At 35.8% G+C, this 16,471-nt stretch overlaps 2 protein-coding genes across 2 annotated transcripts; both read left to right on the top strand.

Annotated features, from left to right (window-relative positions):
- Positions 1-338: 338 nt before the first annotated feature.
- On the top strand, positions 339-4,553 carry LOC106757831 (phosphoinositide phospholipase C 2-like). The gene is given in 9 exon segments (NM_001317314.1): positions 339-653; positions 1,227-1,423; positions 1,776-1,911; positions 1,992-2,237; positions 2,342-2,571; positions 3,036-3,153; positions 3,819-3,971; positions 4,077-4,163; positions 4,260-4,553. Coding segments are annotated over 9 exon segments (1,776 nt in total).
- A 1,689-nt stretch (positions 4,554-6,242) lies between these two features.
- LOC106757912 (NF-X1-type zinc finger protein NFXL2) lies at positions 6,243-16,158 on the top strand. The gene is made up of 13 exons (XM_014640766.2): positions 6,243-7,503; positions 7,589-7,702; positions 7,801-7,856; positions 9,769-9,835; positions 10,843-10,935; positions 12,345-12,430; positions 12,657-12,819; positions 12,945-13,100; positions 13,323-13,513; positions 13,681-13,762; positions 13,905-14,111; positions 15,531-15,620; positions 15,707-16,158. Exons 1-13 carry the CDS (start codon positions 6,355-6,357, stop codon positions 15,860-15,862), a joined length of 2,610 nt encoding a protein of 869 aa, XP_014496252.1. The 5' UTR covers positions 6,243-6,354; the 3' UTR covers positions 15,863-16,158.
- The last annotated feature ends 313 nt before the right edge of the window (positions 16,159-16,471 follow it).

Here is a 16,471-nt window from a genome sequence, read left to right as displayed (position 1 = left end):
CCAGAAAGAGACGGCTGATTTGAAGAAAAAGACGGAGCTGCCAAGTGCCAAACATCTAAAAGATTGGAGGTTGGGAGTGGGTCCCTCTCTTGCATGCTGACTCTGGAAACGTATCCACGACAAGACAACCTTTTCATTGCCACCTAACACAAGAAACGTATTCATTCTCCGACCAAAGTGTTATCTTCTAGACACAGCTAACACGCACACGCACTCATCTTCGTATCTACAAACTACACGCTCCGTTGGCTTTCACCCCATTAGTTATATGTTCTTCAAGGAGTGGGTTGAGGGAGACACACACAGAGAGTGAAGAAAAACAAAACATTGATTAAGGCATGTCCAAGCAGACTTACAGCTTTTGCTTCTGCTTCCGCCGCCGCTTCAGTCTCCCCGTGTCGGAGGCCCCTCCGGAGATAAGGACCCTTTTCGACCGTTATTCCGATGAGAATGGAATCATGACAGCCTCTCACGTCCGCGGTTTCCTGGTTGAGGTGCAGAAGGAGGAGAGTGTCACTGAGGAGGAAGCACAGGCCATCATCGATGGCCACAAGCATCTCAGCATCTTTCACCGGAGGGGTCTCAATCTTGAGAGTTTCTTCAACTACCTCTTCAGTAGCAATAATAATCCACCTCTCTCGCCTTCTCTCGGGGTAAATTTATGGTTTCACATACATGCGCTTTCCGTTTCTGAATGAATAGATCGTTTTCTTGTGCTTTGCTTTTTAGATTCTGTTAATCATGTCCTTATAGAAGCAAGTGTCTCAAGACTCTGACCGAGTGAATTTTTATATTAGAAATGTACAGTGGACACTACTCTGTAGTTTCTGATGCAATTCCAGCAATAAAACTTTTTATTTGATGATCTCTTAACAAGTATTTTAAAGCACCATTTAGCAGTTTTTTTTTCTTTGTTTGTTCTCTATGTTCTATCCTTTTATAGTTTTGTGTGTTGGTATCATCTAAACACCTGCTGTTGTTCTACCAACACATTAGTCCCTATAGTTCTCAAGCTCAATTCTCAACAGTTAATACGATCGTCTCAGCTCAGTTTATTGGTCAGTTTCATTTTGGTTATAATTCTACATCTTCCATGCTATAAAAATAATTAGCTTTGCATAGGTATTGGACTATTGATGTTGTATCATGTATTAGATTACTGTGAACTTTGTTTTTTTTGCTGTAGTGCTTGTGTGATTATGTTCTTTCTGCTCTTCCATTTGCAGGTGCACCAAGATATGTCTTCACCGTTGTCTCATTACTTCATTTATACTGGTCATAATTCCTATCTAACTGGGAACCAACTAAGCAGTGACTGCAGTGACGTCCCCATCATCAAGGCACTGCAGAAGGGTGTAAGGGTGATTGAATTAGATATATGGCCTAATGAATCAAAGGATGATGTGGATGTTCTTCATGGAAGGTTAGTTTATTAGTTCATTTTTGCTGACTTTTAAAAGGGAATTTAACACAGCTCCCTTGTTTCCCTTGCCCCTTACTCCCCTTCCTCATGTATTGTTTTAAAGAAATCAATCCATCCAACTTAAGCATTCATTGCATAGAGAAAAAAATTTTGCAGAGGAAATGATATTTCCTGCAATAACATGAAGACTTATTTATGTATTTACTACTTGCAAACAAAAATGATGCAATATGGCTTGGCAGGAAAATGATAGCGTTCCAATGTATTATTACTGATGACAATCTGAATTTATATTTTTTCCCTAAACAGTTTGAAAATGTCTATGTTATTATTTTGTTTTTTTGCAATACAGGACATTGACATCTCCTGTGGCCCTCATCAAATGTTTGAGGTCTATTAAGCAGTATGCTTTTGTTGCCTCAGAATATCCAGTTGTAATAACCTTAGAAGACCACCTTACTCCCGATCTTCAGGCCAAAGTGGCTGAGGTTAGTGACTTGAGGAAATCAAAATGCTTCTTTTTCATATTCTTATATTTGACACTTATGAGTCCTGTTCAAACTTTTAGATGATTACTCAAACATTTGGAGACATACTATTTTCTCCTGGCTCTGAAAGCTTGAAGGAATTTCCTTCTCCTAAATCGCTTAAAAGGAGGATTATCATATCAACCAAACCACCTAAGGAGTACATTGAGGCAAAAGAAGTTCAGGAAAAGGGGGAGGGATCACAAAAGGAAAAGCCTGTAGATGATGAAGAAGCATGGGGGAAAGAAGTTCCTAGTTTGAGAGGTGGCACTATTTCTGATCACAAGGTCTGAGACTCTAAGTCAATGTTGCATACTAATAATTAACACTGCATTTAATTCTGTTAGGGTGGGAGTGGTTGATTCATAGTTTAGATAAACATCTTTTGTAGAACATCGAGGATGAGGATGATCTTGACAATGAAGATGATACTGATGAAGCAGAATATTCACGTCAAAATGCATCAGACGAATACAGACGTTTAATTGCCATTCATGCTGGGAAGCCTAAAGGTGGATTAACAGAATGCCTCAAAGTGGATCCCGATACAGTGAAACGTCTAAGTTTAAGTGAGCTACAACTTGAAAAGGCTGCTGAAACTCATGGCAAAGAAATCATAAGGTATTGCCAACCTTTTTCGGTTAGTCCTTACTCATTTGTGTTGTGAGTGCTTGGGTGCTCTCGATTTGTTATGAATTGGATCTAACATATTTTTGAATAAAGTTGTACATGATTGTTTTATGGATTTTTGTTTATGTAATATACGATTTCACTTGTAAGAAATGTGAGGCAGAATTAGATAGTTATTAGCTAAGATTTTCAGGCTCTTTTGATGGTTTAAAGCCTTAGTGTCTGACTACTTAATGCATGTGTTAATGGCACCTATCTGATAGAGTAGTTAACCATATTAGAAACTTCTGTGTCGTTATTTTCTAGGTGACATACCTAATGATTTTCCTATTTGTTGTAAACTGAAACGTATCCAAAGCCCCTCTATTCTATTCTGCTTTGAAACAAATCCATAGCAGGATGTTTTGTTTATTTGCAAATGAAAAGAGAAGTATTACTTTCTTGGTTGTTGGCAGGTTTACTCAGCGGAATATACTGAGAGTGTATCCAAAAGGCACTCGTATTGCCTCAACAAATTATAATCCATTGATCGGGTGGATGCATGGAGCCCAGATGGTTGCATTCAACATGCAGGTTTCTACTTCTTCCTTCCCTACTCGTTTTGCTTCATTTTTTGTATTTGTAGGATAAATTGTACAATAAGTTCTACAAGAATGGGAGAAAGTATAATTTGTATGATAAATTAAACAATGTTTTCTACAACAATGAGAGAGAAGAGACAAAAGAGAGAGATGTGTGAGATGTAACGGGTGATTTAATGGGGAGTGGTATAGAGAAAAGGTCTTAAAACGAGTTGTATGAATAACAGAATAAATAACAAGATAAAACACTAAACATTTCAAAGTTGGGAAAGCTTGTATGATAGGAGATAAAATGTAATAAAAGAGATAGATAGAGACACACACAATAGTGCATATGGAGTTTCTGATATATAAATACTTTTATACATCAGAACTATTTAAAATTTGGGGCTGTACTTTTTAGGATAACTAGTGTTTCGCTGCATTCTGGGCTTACCCCATTTATATGCATGAAAGTGGGTGATGTTGGATTGTTATGAAGTTTTAGAAAGTAAAAAGGGATAGAGAGGTAGCAGACGAAGAGTGAGAAAGAGTGAATATTTTCTTATTCAAAATTACTTAAGTTATACTGAAATGTAACATGATGCAGTGTGTTATTGACTAAATGATATTGAGGTCATGGAAGATGTGCACTAATCTGTTTTCATTCCATGACAGGGATACGGTAGGTCTCTCTGGTTGATGCAGGGAATGTTCAAAGCCAATGGGGGATGTGGTTATGTTAAGAAACCAGATTTTCTGTTAAAGACTGGTCTTAATAATGAGGTCTTTGATCCTAAAGCTCGTTTGCCGGTGAAGAAAACTTTGAAAGTAAAAGCTCTACTGCCAGGAGAATTGAATGATGTTCCTTTGTCTGTGTCTGTAGTCTAAAATATAGATCCTACTAAAGCTCATACTTTTGTTACTCTTATCTAGGTGACTATATATATGGGGGAAGGATGGTTTCATGATTTCAAGCACACGCACTTTGATCAATACTCACCCCCTGACTTCTATGCAAGAGTATGGAATCATTGTGTTACATTGATTTGATATCCATATTTTCAATTCATTTTTGATTTCTTGCGTGTGGTTATTATCTGACAAACTGTGATGCAGGTGGGGATTGCTGGAGTCCCTTATGATACTGTTATGAAAAAAACAAAGAGCGTGGAGGATAATTGGTCTCCATCATGGAATGAGGAATTTAAGTTTCCACTTTCTGTTCCAGAACTGGCTCTGCTTCGTGTAGAAGTTCATGAATATGACATGTCTGAGAAAGATGACTTTGGTGGCCAAACTTGCTTACCTGTGTGGGAACTGAGAAGTGGAATTCGTGCAGTTCCATTATATTCCCGCAAAGGAGAAAAGTACCACAATGTGAAGCTTCTAATGCGCTTTGAATTCATTTGATTTTTGCATCCTTCTCCTCCGTTTTTCTACAGTCTTTAAAAATCTTATAGTAAGAGTCTTTACGTAGCTGTGTGGTGTAAATGGTGCTTATGTTGAATGATCATTTTTATTTATTTTGTCCTTCACTGAAAATATAAGGGTGTGATGTGAGTTAGAATGAGACTTGAATTGCTTGATTTTGATTCCTCCAACTAGATTAAGTGTGCATCATATGGAAGGGAAAAAAATTATAAACAACAAAGCATAAATAAACGAAAACTATTGGAATCATAAATATGGAAAACTTATATTACAGTAACATCTTAAGTAAAATTTACCTTCACTTTTTAGTACAACAGTTTTATGTTTTTTTTTTTTTTAAATTATATATAAAATAATAAAGATGTATGGATAATACAATAGACTCATTCTCTTTTATTTCATATTTATATTTATAAATTTTAGTTGTGATAGACAATGGTCTAATTACACCCAATTGTTAATAATGACATTTTACTCATAAATTGTTTAATTTTAATATTAATTACTTTCATTGTTGATTGATCTATTAGACTTTTTAATTATCAGGTCCTAATAATGACATATTTGTGTCTTAATAGTTTAATTTATGATTGACAGAGAGTCATTGGGTATAATAAAAGATATACATTTTCCCATATCAAAATGTTAAGTGTATAACAATAAAATCTTTTTTAATTAAATTGAAATCAGAAAATAAGAAAACCAAAAATACATTTCATTAAATGTTATAAATTCATCAAAGAGAGAGCTCTCTGAAATGATAAGTGATTATGATACGATAATAATTTTTCTTAATAATTTTTGGATAATAGACAATATATCACAATTTTATTAAATAGACTAATCACATGTTATTATTATAAAAAAGTTGTTAAAAAATTATTAAAACAACATTTTTCAATATCTTAGATCTACTTTTCATATTATAGAAAATTTTCTTTTAGGGTTAAATATGTTTTTAGTCTGTATATTTTGGGGGTGATTTTGGTTTTAGTCCCTATTTCAAATTAAGGTATAATTTAGTCCTTCAACTTTAGAAAACTCTGGTTTTAGTCCTTTTTACCAAATTTTTTTAACTTTATTTGTTGTTTCAAACGCCGTTTCTCAGTTAATATTGAAGAAAAAATGTCTCAAATAGTGTAAACAATCCAAATACTATAATGAAACGTGCTTGAAACAACAAATAAAGTTAAAAAAATTTGATAAAAAAGACTAAAACCAGAGTTTTCTAAAGATGAATGACTAAATTATATCTTAATTTGAAAGAATGACTAAAATCAAAATTACCCCCAAAGTATAGGAACTAAAAAGATAATTCTTTCTTTTATAATGATCTTCTTGACATAAATTTATCAAAATAGAGTTTTAATACATTTTAATTATACAAATGATGTTTAAAAAATAACCCCTTTGCTCGTAGTTGTTGTGAGGTTATTTTTATTTTGATTCTGTAATTTTGGTTATTTTTGTTTTAATTACCTTTTTATCTCTGTATTTAAATATTTCTGTGTTGATATTTGTAATTGTTTTATTAGTTGTGATGAACGGATCGTTTTTTATAAAACTAAAATTATGGAGATTAGAAATTTATTTTAATACTTAAAAGAGTATGTATTACTACCTCTAGAGTAAGATAGGAGGATTAAAAAAACCATTGCACTTTTAAAATCGACACAAAAATGAAAATACAGAAAAAACAGTATTGAAGTAAGAAGACAAACAAGAACATCAATAGCGTAAAAGAATCTGAGGCAGAGTCCCATTAGACATCACTGCCAACATGACATCAGCCTGGACTCGTCCCCTCTCTCATCCTTCCCCGCCACCGCCAACCATACTCTCCGACTCTGATTCCGACGCAGACGGCCTTTCCTCCGGCACGGAGGCACACCGCCATTCCGACCTCTCCGACTCCATATTCAAGCCATACCTCGAATTCTCCGGCCACTCCGGTGCCGACCTTTCGAAGATCCAATCATTCCTGACGTCCTCCTCCGCCGGTGCTCTCTCGTGCCTCATCTGCCTCGAACGGATCAAACCCTCGGACCCCACTTGGTCATGCTCCTCCCTCTGCTTTGCCGTCTTCCACCTCATCTGCATCCAGAGCTGGGCCCGCCAGGCATCGGACCTCGCCGCCGCACGCGCTGCCATTCGCCTCCCCATCTCCGCCGCCACGGCCTACGACACGGCCCTCTGGAACTGCCCCAAATGCAGATCGGAGTACCCCAAATCTCTCATTCCCAAGATGTATCTCTGCTTCTGCGGGAAGGTGGAGAACCCTCCCAACGATCCGTGGGTTTTGCCACATTCTTGCGGAGAGGTCTGCGGAAGACCCTTGAAGCACAATTGCGGGCACCATTGCTTGTTACTGTGCCATCCCGGGCCGTGCCCTTCTTGCCCCAAACTCGTTAAAGTTAGATGCTTTTGCGGGAGCATTGAAGATGTTCGACGATGTGGATTCAAGGAATTTTCATGTAATAATCCGTGTTCCAAGGTTTTGGATTGTGGGGCTCACCATTGCACCGAGGTTTGCCACCGTGGCGCTTGCCCTCCTTGCCGGACACGTGGCGTGTATGCCTGCCAGTGTAGGAAGGTGAAAGAGGAGAAGGAGTGTTGTGATCGTGTTTTTCAGTGCGATCATCCTTGTGAGAAGAGGCTTAGCTGTGGGAAACATGTTTGTGAGAGAGGGTGTCATTCAGGGGAGTGTGGTGAGTGTCCCCTCAAGGGGAAGAGAACATGCCCTTGTGGGAAAAGGATTTATGAAGGAATGCCTTGTGATGCTTCTGTACAGCTTTGTGGGGCTACCTGTGATAAGATGTTGCCCTGTGGCTACCACAGGTGCCCAGAGCGGTGCCACCGTGGACAGTGCGTTGAGACTTGTAGGGTTGTTGTGAAGAAGTCCTGTCGATGCGGGAGCCTCAAGAAAGATGTAAGTGATTTCTTGTGCTTTTTTTTTATGGTAATTTGGATGTGTTTTGGTTTATGGTTGGTAAGGTTGATTGAACTTAGAGTAGGTTCCTTGCTATCAAGATTTGGCATGTGAAAGGAAGTGTCAGAGGATGCGTGACTGTTGTCGGCATGCTTGCAAGCGGCGCTGCTGTGATGGGGATTGCCCTCCCTGCTCAGAGGTGCGTGCATGTTTTTGTAGCTGCTTTGTTTTGGCAAGAGACTTATGAGTTGTGATGGCGATGACATTGATTATTTTTTCGTTTATGAAAATTGTTAGATATGCGGAAGGAGGCTTCGATGTAAGAACCATAAATGCCCTTCTCCATGTCATAGGTATGTCCTCGGTCTGTGTTACCTGGAGCCGAATCTGTAATCCTTTAGGCAACTAGGTAAATAACTGAAATACTACTTTCTTTGTTTTTTAAAAATTAGATTCATGATTCCCATATGCTATTAGATCTAAGCTGAAATCAGGTCAGCCTGTTCAATTTTTAGTCTGAAACCCATGCTAGGTCAATTTTCGGCTGAGATCGGGCCATCCCGACTGCCTTAGGGCTGAATCCTGTTATCTGCCTGCAACTATAAGCTCTTCTAAGTTCTTATCCATATGCTGCTACCGAGGTCCTTTTGGCACATGAATCTCAATTCATGTGTCTTAAAATGTGATCACAATAGACTAGATAGAGAAGGAACATAATACTACTATCATTTAAAAAGAATATAGGAACCAAAAGGAACTTGTGCAATACCAAATAATTGTACCATTGATAACTAGTTTAGACTAAAGAATATTTTCATACTTTGAGATTATTTACAAGAAAGTAATTTGATGCATAAATGATAAAGATGAACTTTGGAAGTTAAAGACACTTAGACCGTGGAAAAGACAAGAAATGATATGGAATGCTATTATTGGGATTAGAGTTCACTGACTTCACTCTCATGCATATAAAAACTCACATCCTCTCCATTAATATACTAATATCAACCAACCTACAAGTCTACTCAAACCCTAATCCCTTAGTAGAATGAACCTATGTTTCCTTTTTAAGAATCAATCCCGTGAACCCCTGATAAACAAACCTGACTTCACTCTCATGCATATAAAAATTCACATTCTCTCCATTAATATACTAATATCAACCCACAAGTCTACTCAAACCCTAATCCCTTAGTAGAATGAGTCTAGGTTTCCTTATTATGAGTCAATCCCTTAAACCCTTAATAAACAAACCCACTTTATAACTAGGGTTTAAGACAACTAATGGGTCAAGCTCCATTCCTAGATGCAAGCTTCATTAGGTATCTTGTTCCAAGTGTATGTTTCAAAAGATATTTTTCAACACCTAATGAATCGAGTATCAAGCTATGAATGGCTAAATCAAAGCAAGCATTAAGTTAAGAAACAAGAATACTAGCATTTAATGGAAGAGGCGTATATATATTTCAAATCATTTGCAAAATACACAAGAGTTTAGTGGTTATATCTATCCCAACAAAATAGGTTTGGCTCTCCATTGTCATGGAGAGCCCAAGCTTACAAAATGAAAGGTGGAAGAAGACGGAGATACAAGAAGGAAGAAGGGATGGTTCCCACAAGCCCTAGCAGACCTCCAAGCTCTCCAGGAGTGTATTTCATGCTCCCAACATTCAAATATTTGCTTCTCTTCGAGCAACCAAGTAGAAATAGGACAAAATTGCCATGTCAGCATAAGTGGTGTCAGTTGAGTGGCGCTTGGCGCTGGCCAGCCCTCAAATGGCTGGATTCTCTGATTTGCTGGCACTTGACGCTGTGTAGGTGCCGCCCGCTGCTGGCCAACTATGGAGCTCGATTTAGTTTTTGACTTTGTGGCACTGGGTGCAGCTTTTGTGGCACTCAACAAAACTATACTTCTCTCAATTCATGTTCTTGATTGCTTCTTCACGCTGCTCGAGATTGCAAACTTGTTTGGGTGAGACAAAATCTTCTCGACAGAAAATCAGCACAAAAGAATGGGGATTAGTGGTAAAATTATATTAGTGTAACCCACAATGTAATTATTTATAAAAGCAAGATAAAAATGAGAATTAAATGAGAATTAAGAGGGTTAAAAGCTAGAGAAAAGTTGATTTTGTTAATAAAAGATAGCTAAGATAATGGTAAAAATTAACATTATCACTTATAGATATTATGTGTACAGAACTATATTTTAATCTCTAACTTGGGAAGAATACATCATCATGATACTTAACTTTGTTCTTGCAGAGGTCCTTGTGCTCCTTGCCCAATAATGGTGACAATTTCATGTGCGTGTGGAGAGACACGATTTGAGGTATGAATGAATGCGGACATCTGGAGTTATCCATGAGAGCATGAGTACATCTAAATTGTTGCATGATCTTATCCTATTACATGACATAATTATTCAAATGTGCATGTTTGTGATTATTGGAAAGGTCAGTTATAATTGTTTTTCTGAAACTTGACATTCTTGAACATTGTTAACACGTTTCTGTAAAATAATACTATTAACTGATTAATTCATGGAAGTCGATGGCTAGATGATGTTGGAATCGGGAGTAATTTGATAACTTTCAGAAGGAACACTTAAGAAGAATTTATTTTACGTGTTTGAAGCACCAAAAGGGAAAACCTCAATTATTTGAGGGCTGTGACTTGTATACTCTTTTTATATGGAAAACAGAAATCAGAGCTCATAATTGTCATTAACAGGTTTGATTTAATTGTGGGGAGGTCTCTTTGGTGTTGAACAGTTGATTAACAAAATATCATGTTTGTTTTTGAACAACAGTCGTGTTGTAATACAGTGGTAATTTACATGACGGAAAGTCATTTAAAGTTTTGAAAATATTCTGGGAAACATCAAAGGTAAATGCATAGTATCAAATATGGAGGTTTATTAGTTTTAATTTATGTGCTGTATTTTGTAGTCAGTGTGATGTTCCTATTTATATATTACGTGTGAGACCAGCCTTGTCTAATGCATTTTCATTTAAAATATTGGAAGTTCAGGGATCATGTAAACAATGGGTTACTTTTTGCTATTTCCTTTGGACTTTTGTATTTTAATGTAAGTAAATTGATCTTAATCTTGCCGGTTGTTTGGGTCAGTAAACACGCACATAAAAACACTGGTATTCTTTATTACTTCTTCCTTTGTGTTTGTTTATGGTGGTCTATTATCTCTTTTCCTTTGGTCAAAATGGCACTGTTATCTTATATGATATTCTGGAACTTGATCCTATGTGCTTGGATTTCTTCAATTTTTAGTAAAACTGGCCTGGAATGTATTATGATGAGTAGTGGATTTTCTACCAGGTTCCTTGTGGTACGGAAATGGACCAAAAACCTCCTAGATGTCCCAAACCATGTCCTATCACTCCTTTATGTCGGCATGCATCAAATTGCAAGGTACCATTTGATATGACTTGTTTTTACTCAGGCATTTACATTTTCAATCAGAGATAAACTTTATTTATAGTCTGCTGAAGCTATGGTAGAGGAAAATATTTTAGAAGAAAAATTCTCTTTTTTCTTTTAATGGTAATATGATATATTTAATAGGGTGTCCATCCCCATTCTACTGTGGTATTTTTATCAAACCTTTTAGAGATTTAAAATCAAATAATTTTGATTCCCCATTATATTCTTGGGATTTGATCCCTGGTCTCCTATACATGGTTGTGCTCTCGATATAACAAACAAATAATCTTTTTGTACGACTGTATAATTAATTGGAACATAAGGGAAAGTGGGAAAAGATAATAAGATTTATCTCTCCTTGAGGTCTAGAATTTGAAGTAGTGCTTACTGTCAAAGATAAAATGTGCATTTGACATTTAAAATTTTATGTAAAGAAGCTTATTTCATCAGAATCATCATGAGTATCTAATTCTCGCCATTTTGGCTGATTTCAAATATAAGACAAGACCCGTAGTATTTGAGCAGAAGTTAATCATATGAAGTATAAATTTGTCTTTGTATCCTTAATATAAGCTCTAATTTAATGGATTTAACTTGAAGTATTATCATTTTACAGTATGATCGTTTTCTACCAAGACAAACCTGCGATATTGTAGAGTATTTTTGAATGAGTTTGAGCAGGTTTCTGTTGTACAGCCCTTTCATTTGGTTTGAGTATAACCATTTATATGATGTTTTACCTGTTGCTATCCCTATTTCATCACTGTTATTTTCTCTTATTACAAGTCATGAATTTTGCTTTTTAACTGTTATAAAGAGATTTATGAATTTGTAGCTTTAGGTCTTTCATATTTCTTCAATATAATTTGTAGCTTCGAGTATACTTTTTTCTTGCTTTCAGATAAAATTTTAACTATTATTTTTTAAAAAACCGGGCTGTGTATATTACTGAAGTTAAATTTTTAATCTTGTGAAAGAGCAGTAATAAGTCTGTACAATAGAATATACTTTCTTGAGGATTAACATGTTCTTGGATTTCTTCACAAATTCCACAATCGAAATAGAGCTTTCTGTTCTATTTGAAACTGTTTCTGGTGTTGAAATTTTCCATTATATAATAAAGTTGATGTCCTTCAATGCTTGGTACAGTTAAATTTGAAAATGGAGGATTACATTTCATTATGCAATTATTTTTTATAAAATAAATATTCACAGTATATATTGACGACAAGTTTCTAGTGTTGCTTTTCTCTAAATCTGAATGATTAGAAAGCTATCCATAGATATCATTATTATACTTAAATTTTCTTTAGTTTTACGAAATGAAGTGTATCCTTAATTTTTTCTGGTTCATGTTTTTTATTTTTATGTTGTTAACAAGTTATGTTTTTGTGTAGCCGCATAAATGCCATTATGGAGCCTGCCATCCTTGTCGGCTACCTTGTGCCAGAGAGTATCAATGTGGCCATACATGCAAATTAAGGTTTGATAAAAGTTTCTCTTTATTTATGATAAAACCAATGCCTGCATGTTAGGCCTTTGGATTTTTTGAAATTTAGCATGAATGGAAAGTCCTAAAACAAAGATTCAGCGGTCTCTACTTATGTTCTTGAGTCTTGGCAAAGTAATGCATGTGGCTCATAGTAGTATCACGAGTTAACAACCAGTCCATACACTTAACTTTTAGGTATATCTTTGTCTTTGTGAAGGTGTCATGGTCCTAAGCCTCCTCCTAAACCAGAGTTTACTCTGAAACCCAAGAAAAAGAAGATTATACAACAAAGTGAAGGTGTTCCTGGCACTCCATGCCCTCCTTGCCCTGAACTTGTGTGGAGATCATGTGTTGGACAACACATTGGAGCTGACAGAATGGTTTGTTTTGCATATCTTCAAAGCTCTATATGAACTTGGATGTGCAATATTTGATTAATTTGACCAAAAGCAACTTCTTTTATATTGCTAATACAGTTGCTGTTTTCTTTTCACCCTACTATCAGATGGTTTGCTCTGATAAATCACAGTTCTCCTGTGAAAATTTATGTGGTAATCCTCTACCATGTGGCAATCATTATTGTACAAAAACCTGTCATGCCTTGGATAGCCAATTACGAGGAAGTGAACCATGTGAAGATTGTTATCTTCGTTGCCAGAAGGTGTTAGATCCTCCTGAATTCCATTAATCCATTTAATTTTACTATTTATATTGCACTGGTGGCTTTATTTATGGTTTTTTGTAATCTCTATTTTTATCACTGGATTTATGCTCAATGAAGTTTCTTATTTGTCTTCCTGTGTAAAATTGAGAAACTCTCCTGTATGCTTTCTAAAATTAGAACTGATAGTTTGTTGGTTGATGTGTTAACTGCATTGATCAGGAAAGAGAGCCTGCATGTCCACACAATTGCCCTCGGTCATGTCATCCTGGAGACTGTCCTCCATGCAAGGTGCTCATTAAGCGGTCATGTCACTGTGGTGCAATGGTTCATGTGTTTGAGTGTATATATTACAATAGCTTGTCTGCAAAGGATCAAGAGACTGTCCGTTCATGTGGTGGGCCATGTCATAGGTAATTAGAGACTAGCAATTTTTTTTTTAAAATCTAGTTTAGCCCTTGAAACCAACTGTAAGTTCTAAATCTCTGTTAGACTTTGTTTCCTCTCTCTTCCTTGTTTCTTGTTCTATTAATTGGTTAGTAAAATTATATGACAGCCCTATTTTTCTCATGTTTTGCAGAAAGTTGCCAAATTGCACGCATCTATGCCCAGAGACATGTCATCCCGGTGAGTGCACAAATGCAGAGAAATGCTGTAAAAAGGTACTACATGACTCAATAATCATAACACAATTAGCTCAAGCGATGTTTTTGTACTAGTTTTCTTGCTACTGCATTCTAAACAAATGAATACACCTATTATTGATTCAATTTGACTTCTAAAATATGAAATCATTCTTCACAGGTCACAGTTCGTTGCAAATGCCAAACACTGAAAAAAGAGTGGGTTTGTCAAGATGTTCAAGCAGCGTATCATCTTATGGGTTGCCATCCAAGGGACACACCAAAAAATCAATTTGGAATTGGACTAATTCCTTGCAATTCTGATTGTAAGAGTAAAGTGCAGGTTGTTGAGTCAGAACTACAATTGCGTAAATCTAGGGTTACTGAGGTAATCATGATTCTGTCAGCACTTTCCAACATGTACTCTATAATCTTTTATACTTTATTTATAAGGTTTGTTCACTGTTACGTACCTGAGTATGGGACGGAACTAGAAAACTTCCTCACACACTCACAAACTAGGAATAATGGAAAATAGCTGAATAAACCTCTTTTATTGAATGGAAATAACTGAATCAAAGAAAGCAAACAATGACTGGAAGCGGGTTCACCATCACTTGCCTGAGAACATAACCTCTCTTACAAAACAAACAAATCAAAAGCATGTCTTTTACCCTAGGCTTCCCTTTTATTTATACTAAATATTTCCCGCTCCAAACCTCTACTGAATATTAGAAAATAACCTTATTTGCTATAATTAACTTATACAAATATATTTAGCCTTATTTCCTATATTTAACTTATACCAAATAATATCCTAAGATATGGTCTTGTTTACTCTCAATAACTCTGGCTGAATATCCTCTCAGAAAAGCTCTCATTACTCTAATTAGTTTCCTGTCCATCCTAACCGTTGAGGCAGTTAGGATGCTTCCTCGTTGCTTCCAACCACTCGGTGTGGTCATTCCCCCTCGTCCACCGTTCGGTCAACTCATGTCCCGCCCTCGCTCCCCCTTGTCTACCGTTCGGTCAAACCGTGCTCCACCTTCTATCGTTCGGCTATCTTGCTTTTCTTTGTCTACCGTTCAGTCCGCTCGCCCCTGTCTTCCCCTGTTCGGTCTGTTTGCTCACCCTCTTCTACCGTTCGGTCCTCTTCTCCCTCTCTCCTATATCTTCTCCTCTCATACACTTTCGAGCTCCTAACATTCACACTTCTAAAATTCTTCCTTTTGTACAGGCATCTTTGTGTTTGCAGTGCCATTTATGGTCTTAATAAATTTCATAACCAAGTTAGAGTTATATACAAAACCACAAATACATATAGATATTGATGTGTGGCGACATGTAGTGTTATTTTTGGATGCTCTGTTGTTTCATCAAATTACAAATATGATACTTACTAATTTAAGAGAGGGATGGAAAAAAGGATAATGAAAGAGTGAAATTCTTCGTGTTTTTCTACCATACACGTTTATTTTGCTGAAACAAATTGTCAATACCTATAAATATTTTCATTACATTGTGAGAATGTTAGCCTCATTTTATACATTGACAATACCCCTACACGGCTGCATACATAAGAAATCAAAGGTTCTAAAATTAAAATTTCAACCAATACGATATAAAAGGTAATAAACATACCATTTACGTCTATTTCTGGTTTGATGATACTTCACACTGTCAGTGCATAAACTACCTACTCTAATTTCTAAATTATGTTGATTTTCTTTGTTTTCATTAAATTGAGGAGGCATGCCTTTATTGAGATGTGCCGTGGCAGTGTCTAATACTTTAGTAATTATTGAAGGTACAAGATCAAGATGCAGAAAAATCAGTTCGAAAGCGAAGAAAAAGGAGAGAACGGGTTCTTGAATCCAAGGAAACATCAAAACTTCAGGTAATGTTACTTTTCTTAACAATCGAGCCATATTTAAGTTCCAGTTGTCTTTTTCTTTGCTGACCTACTTGAGAATCATTGAACAGAAAATAATTTCCGGAGCGAAGCGGTTTCTTCTGTTTGTGTTTATATTGATCATTCTTGTTGCTGCTACATATTATTGGTACAAGGGACTTTTACGGCTCTCAGATTGGATGAATGAAGTGGATGAACAAAGACAAAGATATTCTCGAATCAAATGATTATCAGTTTCATTACCCCTTTTTGTTAGTCTGATTACATTATTTTTCTTCCCTTTCAATGTGGATATGTCTGATGCAAGTTTCATGGGCTTTTTATGGTTCCATGCATTCTTTAATCCTAGTCTAGGAAGAATATTTAGACATCCTGAGCGTTTCCGAAGTTGAAATGTTAGGAAATTATGGTCGAATGAATTAATTGATTTTTGAGCCACTGAAGCATTTTTGAGTTGGACCTTCGGAGTTTGTGTAAAAAATTTTGTTTTATGTATCCAAATCTTTAAATATTTATTTAGAAATGAGTAGTTGAAAGCTAAAAACTAGGTAGTAGAAAGTTAAGGTGAATTATTATATCATAAATGTTTAATGAAATTATTAATTAAAATTGCTGATAAATGTAAATAAGAAAAAAAGGCATGTTTATATGATATTTTTATATAAATTTTTATTCTATGTGAATACCATAATCTTATATCAACATATTAATTTAGTTAATGTATTATATTAGCTTAGTTTTAGATCTACATACATAATCACACATACAAGTTAATTTCGTATCGTGAAATTAGAGAATTTAGTATAATTAATATAAAGAAAATATTTAAACATTAT

This window comes from Vigna radiata, chromosome 3 (genome assembly GCF_000741045.1).
Source record: "Vigna radiata var. radiata cultivar VC1973A chromosome 3, Vradiata_ver6, whole genome shotgun sequence".
Classification (NCBI taxonomy): Eukaryota; Viridiplantae; Streptophyta; class Magnoliopsida; order Fabales; family Fabaceae; genus Vigna; species Vigna radiata.
This window is presented reverse-complemented; position numbering and strand designations above follow the sequence as displayed.